At 37.3% G+C, this 12,769-nt stretch overlaps 1 protein-coding gene across 2 annotated transcripts in view; it reads right to left on the minus strand.

The window, feature by feature from the left end:
- Window positions 1–1,576: 1,576 nt before the first annotated feature.
- Window positions 1,577–12,769, minus strand: part of ZPBP (zona pellucida binding protein) — an 81,723-nt gene continuing 70,530 nt past the window's right edge. The window contains exon 9 of one of the 2 annotated variants that reach the window (XR_014814386.1): window positions 1,577–1,787. Coding sequence is in view for 1 of the 2 variants with exons in the window: in NM_214106.1 (NP_999271.1) it covers window positions 1,693–1,787 (95 nt within the window). In the remaining variant the exon portion in view is untranslated. 2 annotated transcript variants of the gene reach the window in all.

Consider the following 12,769-nt stretch of genomic DNA (forward strand, 5'->3'; position numbering starts at 1 on the left):
TGGCCTGCCGTCAAAGCTGAGCACTCTCCCACTCCTTGTCCCCGTCCCAGGTCGCCCATCTCTCTGACCGGCTTTGACCTCCAGTGCCCACCACCACCTTCACCACCATCATCCACCTGCTGTCGCTTCCCCGGCTGACGAGCTGGTCGGCGAATACCGTTCATGGCTCAGAAAGATCCACTGGAAAGTCAACTCCCCTGGGCTTTTCAATAATAGGAAAAACGTAATCCAATCTCTGGGACCACAAGGCAAAGACTATGTGTTCAAATTCACCTTACTATACCATGAATAAATTAACTGTACTTAAGAAATTTGGACAACTTTAGGAGTTTGTGCTGCTTTTACATATGGAGATTTAATAGGTCGTTTACCAGTTACAGAAAGCACGTGCTGGAAGAACAAGAACACAGGACAGTACAAACAGTACAATGGCAAAGAAGGCACTCAATATGGAAAGAAGGCTCTTGAGAAACTCTCAAAAATATATGAAACAACTACACCACAACTATGAAAGTCCAAAGGACATCGCCAGGGTTAAAAAGAAATGCCATTTTTCTTCCCTTTGCATTTGTGCGAGAATTTCAGGGCAATATTCGTCTATAGGATGACCACGTGAGAAGCTAATTGATTAACTGGCCATTTTCAAAAAGCCTAGTAAACTTTTCTTCTGTCCAGTGTGTTGCGTGGTTGTGCTAGATCCAACCTGTGCACCTTTGCCACTTATAAATGTTTACATCTTATGAAAGGAAGTAAGAAGAGAAAAACAGGGCATGTTCCAAGAGGGTATAAAGTGGACACAAATATAATTAAAGCAATAATTAGAAAGCAGAGGATTTACTAATTTTATAATTTACGCATGTATTTCCCCGGTGATCTTTCATATTCAAACACAACACTCCGGGGAAGAGAGGGGACTAAGAGACGGCAGCAGCACCTGCCTGTCACACGCCTTTCGGAGTGAAGGGCACAGAGAAAAGTTGGGAGGATTGCTTGATTTGTATCCCTAGCGGTGCTGTTGGGAAGGAAACTGCTGTTTCTCTTTCCAGACTGTGAAAGTTCACATGTTCGTTTAGGCACATACGGGGATTCCTCCTTCTAAAATGTGAAAAAGGTCATCAGAGGGGCTTTAAAGTGGGAAGTTTAAGCCTTACCACATTGAACGATATCAAAAGCCCCTAGCGTGTTTGCGAATTGGTCTTCAATGGCCAAAAACTGCAATAATAAGACTTGCAGGCTTTTAAAAAGTGACCTTTGAGCTATGAAAGGTCAAACTGTAAAGAACAAAATCCTATAAAATTAAAGCAAAGGAATGAGACAAGTTGAAATTAAAAATGACTGTGGAAGGATATGGTGGCCTGAGATGAGTCAACAAATAATGAAAGAATGGGCTATTTTTAAAAAATCATGAAAAATATTTTGGGCCAAGCCAAAATCGTACATTTTAAACTGTTTTTGAAACAGTAATCCAAGAAAGATTTTGGAGTCATATGGAGGTCTGGCATTAATAAGTAAAGATTATTGGATGTTCTATTCACAAAGCATTTAGAAATATGTTTCCATTAAGACGATGACACTGTTTTTTGGTAAAATCTAATATATTTAATTTTGGCACAATAGCAATTTATTATATATTAAAATTTCAAATATATATTTTTGTGTTTAATAAGTCACCAAAGAACTCAAAATAATGGCCTATAAGCATGCTTTTGCTCCAAACACCAGGCTGCTATTGCACTGAAGGCAGTGAATTCCGTCACGGGAGTTATAAGTTCCAGGGCTGCAGATGACTGTGAATAAAAAATAAGTGAATAAGTAACAGTCTCCTAATGCCATGTGAATTAACTTTACATGGAGGATAAATTTTCAAAGAAGGTTCTTTTTTTCTTTTTAATTGCAGTAAAATGCACATAACATAAAATTTACACTTTAACCATTTTTAAGTATACAGTTCAGTAGCGTTAAGTATACACAAATCATCCTAGAACTAATCTCCAGAACTTTCTCATGTGGGAAAAACTGCATCTCTATACTCAATAAACATCTCCTCCCTCCCCCTCTCCTAACCCTGCAGCCACCATTTGTTTCTATGAGTTCGACTCTTCTAAACACCTCATATAACTTTTCACTCTAATCCAGCTTAAACCAAGACGATGACCTGCGGTAGTTTTACTGATCACATGATGGTGACGTCAGAAGGCTGACTAGGCCACCCTGTAAATTACAGAAGAAGCCACAAGGGGCCAAGAGCCAAACGCGGCCATCGGATGGCTCATGATAACCACGCTTCGGACGCACAGAGACCGTTTCCTACGTGGGGAGGACTTGCAGATTATCTCTAAGAAGCCTCTGATTTCAAATCCTAGGTCTGTCACGCGCTAACGGAGTAATTGTAGAAAAACCACTTCGCCTAAAAGCACACAGCCTGGTCGTCACTAGCACGAGAATCACGCACAGCACGAGTGATACGACTCGCCTGCGTGAAGTGTGAAAGCAAAGAGAGGGACAAGGAAACCAAGTCAAACACATCCTCCGTCACGGATCACCTCTGGGATCCTCGGCAAAGCAGTCGCTTCTGAGCCCTGGTTTCCTCACTTGTAAAACAGGTGTAATAACAGCCGAGCCACCGGGTGCTGTGAGGACTGAAATCAGATGGCTGAGCTGAGAACCAGCAGCCTCTGACAGGTATCAGAAAGCGCTCAACCCTGTGCACGGCAGGGCCGCTGCCTCCCCTCGCTTGCTCCATTCGGGTCAGGGCTGCGAGGACCCTGCGTGCCAGCTGCCCTCTGATGGGGCCTGGGCCAGGGTCTCTGACTATCCTGGTCCTGCTTCTCTACTGCAAATGCAGCCAGCTAAGGGTTCACAAGATGCTGACAGCACATCTAAGGCATGGCTATTCCGGGCTACCAAAGGAGATTCTTTGTCTAGCACCATGATTTAATAATACATGTCACTGATTGGATCTGGACCACATTATATTATTTAATTCTACATCATTCTTTCTAAAATGCATTTTTCAAATTGGGAAATATCCTAACTGTCCCTCAGAGAAAGTATTTTCCAGTCGCAGTTCCACAGAGCTGCTCGAGTTTTAATAGACATTTTATTTGGAAATTAACATTTCAGACACGAAAAAAATATGGTAAACAAAGTTAAATAGATTTGTTGCAGTATTAACAAGGATGTTTACAGTGAAAATGTATATGGTAAAATTTTAATGATACTATGTTTCTCAAAGGTCATGGTACACTTTCTCTCAAAACATATAATATTTCTTGAAGAACAAATATAGAAATACTGAGCAAAGACAACAACTGTGAAGTCATTAGACATACAGAAGAGAAATCTGCATGCAGACTGACACAAACAGAACTGACACTGGCATGAAATCATTTCAAATAAAATTTAAATAATGATATTCTAATAAATATTCTTATAATTTTAAAAACCTTCATATGTGTAACATCGCCGAGTCCTTATTTGTAGCAGTCTCCTAGGCTATATCCTGAAATATTCTCTTTTAAGTGGAATTGAGAAAAAATGCTAAAATGTTATGTAAATTTAAAGTACAAACTTAGTGGAGTTATCTTCCAGATTTAAGCTTCTGTGAGTGAAACCTCTCCCAACTACAATTAAAAGAGCAGTCTGATTAAATACTGGTTATTTCAATAAGAAGAGAAAGCACTGGTGACTGATGGTATGGAGACATAAAGAAATAATAAGTAAACGCAGGGGAAAATCTTCACAAATTTTACATATGGAATAATTTCTTGCTTTTTTTTTTTTTTTGTCTTTTTAGGGCCACACCCATGGCACATAGAGGTTCCCAGGCTGGGGTGGAATCAGAGCTGCAGCTCACAGAAAAGCTGATCTTTAACCCACTGAGCAAGGCCAGGCATAGAACCCAGGCCTTTATGGATACTAGTTGTGTTCATTACTGCAGAGCCACGATGGGAACTCCCTCGAATAATTTCTTAAAAATGGAAATTTCTACTAGCCATAACAGAAAACAGTTGATACAAATGGTATTACAATTAAGAACTTGGTAAAAAAAATCATAAAAGTAACAATAGTCAAACAACACGACTAGGAACTAGCTGCAGATGTATAACCAAGAGTGGACATCATTCAGAAAACATAATTCATACAAATCAATGAGGAAAAGGACAAAAAACTGATTTAAAAACAGACACAAGAGAGAAAACGCAAATGTCCAACAATGCTACCGTTGCTGAGCCACAAATTAAGTACTTGGGAAACGGAAATAATCATCGAACTGTAATACCCCGAGAGTGGCCTCGGCAAGGTGGTGAACCAGGAAGCCTTCTGGGACGGGAGCCTGGAGCTTCCCTCTAACCGCGACAAGATAAAGGTGCGATCAAATCTCTACTCCGGCTCAACCCAATGCCAGGAGTCTCACCCGGAAAAAGAGACTGCCTGCAAACTGGAAAGGCACAGGGATGTTATCTTGTTTATAGATGGCATGATCTCAAGTGCAGTAAATCCTGAAGATTCCACACACACACACACACACACACACAAGCTGTTCATCTAAAAAAATAAACCCAGCAAAGTTACAGGATACAAAACTGACAAGCAAAGATTAGCTGTGTTTCTTCTATATGCTAACAACAATCTGAAAAGAAAATTAAGAAAAGAGTTCTCTACAACAGCATAAAAATACAACAGGAGAATTTAAAGGGGACAAATTCTTGTATCCTGAAAACTCCCAAAAATTGCTGAAAGAAACCAAAGAATACATAAATAAATGGCTCTTTTTTTTTTTTTTTTTTTTTTGCTTTTTAGGGCTGTACCTGCAGCATATTCCCAGGCTGGGAGTCGAATCGGAGCTACGGCTCGTGGCCTAAACCACAGCCACAGCAGTGCAGGATCTGAGCTGCATCTGTGACCTACACCACAGCTCACAGCAATGCCAGATCCTTACCCAGTGGTGGTGTTTTCATAGATAGAAAAATCCATCACGAATCACTTGAATTTTCAAGGGACTCAGAAGAGCCAAAACGATTTTGAAAAAGATTAACAAAGTTGGACATCTCTCACTTACTGACTAAGTACTACAAAGTGACAGTAATTTAAATGGTCTGGTACCGGCATAAAGGTAAAATTACAAACAAAAATAACAGAAGAGAAAGCTTAGAAAAAACATTCAAATAATTTTTAACAAAGGTACCAATATCATTCAATGAGGAAAGTCTTTTCAACAAAGGGTGCTAGGAAACTGGATCTCCAAATGAAAATGAACCAGGTTGACTCTTATCTTATGCCATATATTCAAAATTAACAAAAAATGGATCAAAGATCTAACTGTAAGAGCTAAAATTGTAAAAATTCCTCAAAGAAAATGTAAAGAAAAAGTTCTATGAGATTAGATTTTTCCATTTTTTTATATGACACCAAAAACATAAGGACAAAAAAACAAATAGGCAAGTTGGACTACGTCAAAACTACAGCTTTCTCTGCACACTTGAACCAAGGACGGGATGTGTGAGGACAAATCACGAGCAGGGGGCGTGCTATGCCTCTGCAAGCCCAGGACCCTCATCGGAAAGCCAATCAGCCCAAACTGTGAGCTCAGACTTCCAGCCTACAGAATTGTGAAAACAAATTTCTGCTGCCTAAGCCATCTGGTATATGGAATTTCGTCATGGCAGCCCACCCCAATACAGTATTTATCTGAAAGAACTAACAGTAGGATCTTGGAGAGATACTTGCACACCCGTCTTCACTGCAGCATTATCCCTAAGAGCCAAGAGGTGGAAGTGACTCAACGTCCATTAACAGATGAATGGATAAAGAAAATGTGGTACACTCGTGCTGGGCCACCTGATGTGATGTCAAGGATAAGAGAAGTTCTGGAGATGGATGGTATTGATGGTTACACAGCAATGTGAATGGCCATCTGTACCTTTCAGCATGCTTTCAACATTTAAAATGTTAAATCTTATGTATATTTTACCATAGTAAAAATGTGATGCATTACATATGCATCAGATTGCAAATATTTAAAGTTTGGTTATACAAAGAATTGGCACAGATGTAGAAAAACAAGATTTGTCTTCACTGCTGTTGCAAAAGTGTTTTCTAAATTTGTTGTATTAATCCAATCTGACATAGTTTAATGAAGTGCTTATCTTATGATCCAATATTAGCGAAAGACATTGAAGAATACTGGATACCAGGATATATAAACAAAAACATTCACAACAGCATTGTTTGTCATGGCAGAAAAACTGAGGAGCAGAAGCAATTTCAGTGAACAATAAAACCGATATACACTCCTGATAGGTTCATAACATATTATACAGAAATGAAATTATTAAAAATTGTGTTATAACTACAAAACTGTGAATGAATCTCCCAGACAAAATTTGCAAATAATGCGAATCTGTTAAAACAGCTTGCCATCGGACAGATTTTCAGACTGGATTTTTAAAAATCCAACTGTATGCTATTAACGTAAGATGCAAATTTTAATCAAATTAACCTATACCTGCATTGCACACACAAATAAAATCTCAACTACAATTTTACTTTAAGTAACTTGATAAATTGATTTAAAATGTGCAATTTTTAAAAAGAAAAAAGAAGGTGGTTTACTCTCTATACAGTAAGACATTTAATTACCACAGTTCAGTAAAACAAAAAAAAGGGATGCTTTAAAAGACATATATATTTGTGTGTATGTGAATATATGTGTATACACACACACACACCATATATATTATAAGTGTATACACACACACACCATATATATTATAAGTGTATATTTGCACACACAACACATATGGTATGTACTCTTATATCATGGGTCTAAAGGAGAAGAAACAAAATTTGAAATTAGTGAAATAAATTACTAGAGAATTTTTTCATGGTTGAGAAGCAGGTAGGAAGAGGAAACAAATAGAGAAAATAAGCAATAAGACACACTATATTAAACAAAAAATACCAAAGATAATGTCAACAATGTTAAAAAAAACAAGTAGCCAATAATTCTAATTCTAGCTTGTATTAAATTGATCAAACAGAAAAAAAAATAGTGACAAAATCTGGGAAAAGGAAACATACACCATTGAATGGAACATACACTATTGTACTGAAGAGGCAGCAAAGACAGGCAAATACTAAAGGCATGTTAACTGAAAGAACAGAACTGTACTGAGGAAAATCATAGTGTGTTACAGCAGTGGGCACTTACCAGTCTATGCAGTGCGTGGGTGGCTAAAACTGAAGCAAAAATGATGTCCAAATTGGTTACAAAAAATAAGAGCACAGACCTCTGGGTCACCAGAAGCTACAGAAAGTAATGGGAGTAATTCAAGGAAACAGGATGAAACAGAAGCTAGGCTTCCAAAATCCTCATATAAACTCCATGCAGATCGCTGGCTGATGTGTGACCTTCCTTTGGGTCAATGATATTGCAAGAAGTTCGGCAAACAGCAAGAGTTTGAATGCTGAACAAACTAAGAATATCCTGCCTACACCGGGAGAGACTGTTTAGATTTTGAATCTAGCATATTATTAGAACATAAATCAACACTCTTTAGAGGAAAATTAAGCCAGAAGACGTTATATGGCATTCTCAATAAAGTGCAGCATATCATAACAATTATTAGATTGTCAAAAACACAGAAAATGGTAACTGACAGTCAAGAGAATAAAAACATTCAAGATAACAGAGAAGTGGTAATTAGAAGATAAAGACTTCAGAGCAGTTGGCATAAATGTATTTAAGGACATAAAGGACTAAATTACTGTAATAACTAAACAGATTGAAAAATTCATCAGAGAAATGGAAACTATAAAGCACAAAAATTAAAATTATAAACTGCAAAAGCAAAATATTTGAAGTGAAACAAAACAAAACTGGATTGCTTAAGAGCAGAATAAAGATAAAAACAGAATATGTCAATAAATAGAAAGACATACCTATAGAAATTACTTATTATGTAGAAGAAGGAGAAATAAGACATTCTGTTTGCTTGTTTTTTAAGGCCACACCTGCGGCATATGGAGGTTCCTGGGTTAGGGGTTGACTTGGAGCTGCAGCTGTGGCCTATGCCACAGCAACATCTGTGACCTACGCCTCAGCTTGTGGCAAGGCCATATCCTTAACCCACTGAGTCAGGGATTGAACCCACATTCTCACAGACACTATTGTACATTCTTAAGCTGAGCCACAGTGGGAACTCCAAGAGTATTTTAAAAAGTGAAACGAATAGAGTGACATTAGTGAAAATACTGGCAGGTCCCAAAGGCAATGCCAACTAAAGAAACATGAAAAAAATCAAACAAAGCTCTGAAGAACATCTGAAGAATCATGGAAATCATCTACAATCACAGTAGAAAGAAGCTAGACCAGTAACATAAGGAAAAACAGAATTTTCACAAATATGTGGAAATTAAACAACACAGGACAAACAGGATAATGATACCAAAGGGAAACTGGAAAACATATTGAGAAGAATTAGAATGAAACAAAACACACCAAACCATATAAGATTAAGTGAAAGTATATTATTTATTTATTTTTATTATCATTTATTATCATTTATTTATTTATCATTTATTATCAGAAAATTTATTATCAGAAAATTCCTATATTGAAAAAAAAAGATCTTATATCAATATTATAACTTTACACCTGAAGGGATGAGAAAGGAGCAAACTAAATCTATAGACAGCCAAGGGAGGAAATTTTTTTAAAAAAGATTAGAGTGAATATTAACGATATAGAAAATTTTTTAAATACAGAAGGGGAAAAAGTTAATTTTTATAAAGATTAAAAAAGGTAACAAACCTTTAGGTATATTGAGAAAAGAGAGCAGACACAACTTTCTAGTATCAGAAGGAAAGATGGGACATCACTACCAAACTTTCAGAAAAAAAGTGAATCCTAGGAATAATTATGTGCCAACAGATTAGGTAAGGTAGAAAAAAAATGAAAAATATCTGGAAACATACACATTACAAAAAATGACTGAAGAAGAAACAGAACATCTGAAGAAGTCTATAACAAGTAAAAATATCGTGGGAGTTCCCTTCATGGCTCATCGGTTAATGAACCCTACTAGGATCCATGAGGATGCCAGTTTGATCCCTGACCTCACTCAGTGGGTTAAGGATCCGGTGTTGCCGTGAGCTGTGGTGAAGGTCACAGATGCAGCTCGGATCTGGCTTGCTGTGGCTTAGGCTGGCAGCTGTAGCTCCAATTCGACCCCTAGCCTGGGAACTTCCATATGTTGCATGCCACAAGTGCAACCCTAAAAAGCCAAAAAAAAAAGAAAACAAAACAAAACAAAACAAAAAACAAGTAAAGACACTGTGTTAGTAATTGAACACCTACAATAAAGAAAATCTCAGGGTGAGATGGCATCACTGGTAAATACTACCAAACAGTTAAAGAAGAATTAAACTTTTTCAAAAATATAAGAGGAGAGAGACATAGAGCCCACCAAAACTGAATCAAGAAGAAATAGATCACCTGAACAGACCAGTCACTAGAAGTGAAACTGAGTATGTAATAAAAACAAAAGTTCAAGACCAGACGGCTTCACAGGGGAATTCTACCACACATACAAAGAACTTATACCCATCCTTCTCAAACTTTTCCAAAAGACTGAAGAAGAAGGAACACTCCCAAAGACATTCTATGAAGGCATCACCATCCTAATACCAAAACCAAAGACACTACCAAAAAAGAAAGATATAGACCAATATAGACACAAAAACTCTCAACAAAATTTTAGCAAGTTGAATCCAACAACACATAAAAAAGATCATACACCATGACCCAGTGGGATTCATCCCAAGTTCACAATGATGGTTCAACATATTCAAATCAATCAATGTCATAAACCACATTAACAAAAGAAAAGTCAAAACCCACATGATCATCTCAACAGATGCAGAAAAAGCACTGGACAAAACCCAACATCCATTCATAATAAAAATTCTTACCAAAGTGGGTATAGAAGGAACATTCCTTACATAAGAAAAGCCATTTACGGCGAACCCACAGCCAGTATAATACTCGAGGGAGAAAAGCTGAAAACCTTCCCACTAAAATCTGGAAAGAGACAAGGGTCACTCTCACCACTCTTATGCAACATAGTATTGGAAGTCCCAGCCACAGCAATTAGACCAAAAAAGGGGGTGGGGTCGGAAAGATATCAAAACTGGAAGAGGAGAAGAAAATTGTCACTGTATGCAGACGACATGATGCTATACATAGAAAGCCATAAGGACTCCACACACTACTCAAACTGATCAATAAATTAGGCAAGGCAGCAGGACCTAAGAATTAACATTCAGAAATTGGATGCCAATAGTGAAATATTAGAAAAGAAATATTTAAAAATACATTTTAAAATCGCACCAAAAATATAAGATACTTAGGAATAAACATGACCAAGGAGGTGAAAGACTTATACACTTAGAACTACAAAATATTAATCAAGGAAATTAAAGAGGATTCAAAGAAATGTAAAGATATTCCATGGGCCTGGATTGAAAGAATTAATATCATTAAAATGGTCATACTACCCAAAGCAATCTCCAGATTTAATGCAATCCCTATCAAATTAGCCATGACGTTTTTCACAGAACTAGAACAAATAATCCAAAACCTTATATGGAACCATAAATGATGCAAAATTGCCAAAGTAATCCTGAGTGGGGACAAGCAGAAGGCATGACTCTCCCAGACTTCAGACTATGTTACAAAGCTAGAGTAATCAAGGCAGTTTGGTACTGGTACAGAAACAGACATACAGATCAGTATACAGAACAGAATAGAGAACTCAGAAATAAACCCAGACACCTACGGTCAACTAATCTTCAACAAAGGAAATGAATATAAAATGGGGAAAAGAGTCTCTTCAACAAGTGGTGCTGGGAAAATAGGACAGCTGCATGTAAATCAATGAAACTAGAACACACCCTCACACCACGCATAAAAATAAACTCAAAATGGCTTAAAGACTTAAACATAAGACAAGACACAAAAGAACTCCTAGAAGAGAACATAGGCAAAACATTCTCTGACATCAACTGTAAAAATGTTTTCTTAGGTCAGTCTCTCGAAGCAATAGAAATAAAAACAAAAATAAACCAATGGGACCTAATCAAACTTTGCACAGCAAAGGAAACCATAAAAAAAAAAGATAATCTACAGAATGTGAGAAAATAGTTGCAAACAATGCAACCAACAAGGGCTTAATCTCCAAAATATACAAACAACTCCTACAACTCAACAGCAATAAAACGAACAACCTAATCAAAAAATGGGCAGAAGACCTAAATAGACATTTCTCCACAGAAGACACAGATGGCCAACAGGCACATGAAAAAAATGTTCAACATCACTAATTATTAGAGAAATACAAATCAAAAATACAATGAGGTACCACCTCACACTGTTCAGAATGGCCACTTTTAATAAGCCTACAAATACCAAGTGCTGAAGAGGGTGTGGAGAAGAGAGAACCCTCCTACACTGCTGGTGGAATGTAAATTGGTACAACCACTATGAAAAACAATGGAGGTGCCTCAGAAAACTAAATACAGAACTACCAGGAGTTCCCATTGTGGCTCAGCAGAAATGAACCCTATTAGTATCCATAAGGATCAGGTTCTAACCTTGGCTTCATTCAGTGGGTTAAGGATCTGAGGTTGCCATGAACTATGGTGTAGGTAGCAGACAAAGCTTGGATCCTATGTTGCTGTGCCTGTGGCATAAGCCGGCAGCTACAGCTCCAAGTAGACCCCTAGCCTACCAACTTCCATATGCTGTAGGCATGGCTCTAAAAAGCAAAAAAAAAAAAAAAAAAAAAAAAAGGAACAAAAAACCCAAGAACTACCATATGATCCAGTGATCCCACTCCTAGGCATATATCTGGACAAAACTTCCATTGAAAAAGACATGCAACCCTATGTTCAATGCAGCACTATTTACAATAGCCAAGACATGGAAACAACCTAAATGTCCATTTACAGATGAATGGATTAAGAAGATGTGGTACATATACACAATGGAATACTACTCAGCCATAAAAAAGAACAAAATAATGCTATTTGAGGCAACACAGATGGAACCAGAGATTCTCATAATAAGTGAAGTACGTCAGAAAGAGAAATACAAATACCATATGATATCACTTATATGTGGAATCTAAAATAGGGCACAAATGATCCTATCTAAAGAATAGAAACAAATTCATGGGTGTAGGGAATAGACTTGTGATTGCCAGATAGGACAGGGAGGGAGCGGGATGGACTGGGAGTTTGGGGTTAGTAGATGCAAACTATTACATTTAGAATGGATAAGCAATGAGGTCCTTCTGTATAGTGCAGGGAACCATATCTACTCACTTGTCACGGAATATGAGGAGGATAATCTGAGGAAAAGAATGCATGTGTGTGTGTGTTTATGACTGGGTCACTTAGCTGTATAGATGAAATTGACAGAAATTTCTGACAACAAAGCCAAATAAAGACAGGGAAATAAATATCAATATCTCTTTTGAATGCAGATGCAAAAATCCTCAACAAACTACTACTAACCACTTATAGCACTATATTAAAGCAGTATTCTCCATAATAAAGCAGGATTTAACCCAGGAACAAAAAGGTGCCTAAACATATAAGAACCAAACAGTGTAATATACCATATAAATAGAAGGGAAAAAACTATATGATCATCTCAGTTGATGCAAAAAAAAAGCCATTTGACAAAACCCCAAATTTTCATCAT

The sequence above is a fragment of the Sus scrofa genome, chromosome 9, assembly GCF_054392235.1.
Source record: "Sus scrofa isolate SSC_HxYL_T2T_F1_AM1 chromosome 9, Sscrofa_HxYL_maternal_Yorkshire_Landrace_v2.0, whole genome shotgun sequence".
Taxonomy (NCBI): domain Eukaryota; kingdom Metazoa; phylum Chordata; class Mammalia; order Artiodactyla; family Suidae; genus Sus; species Sus scrofa.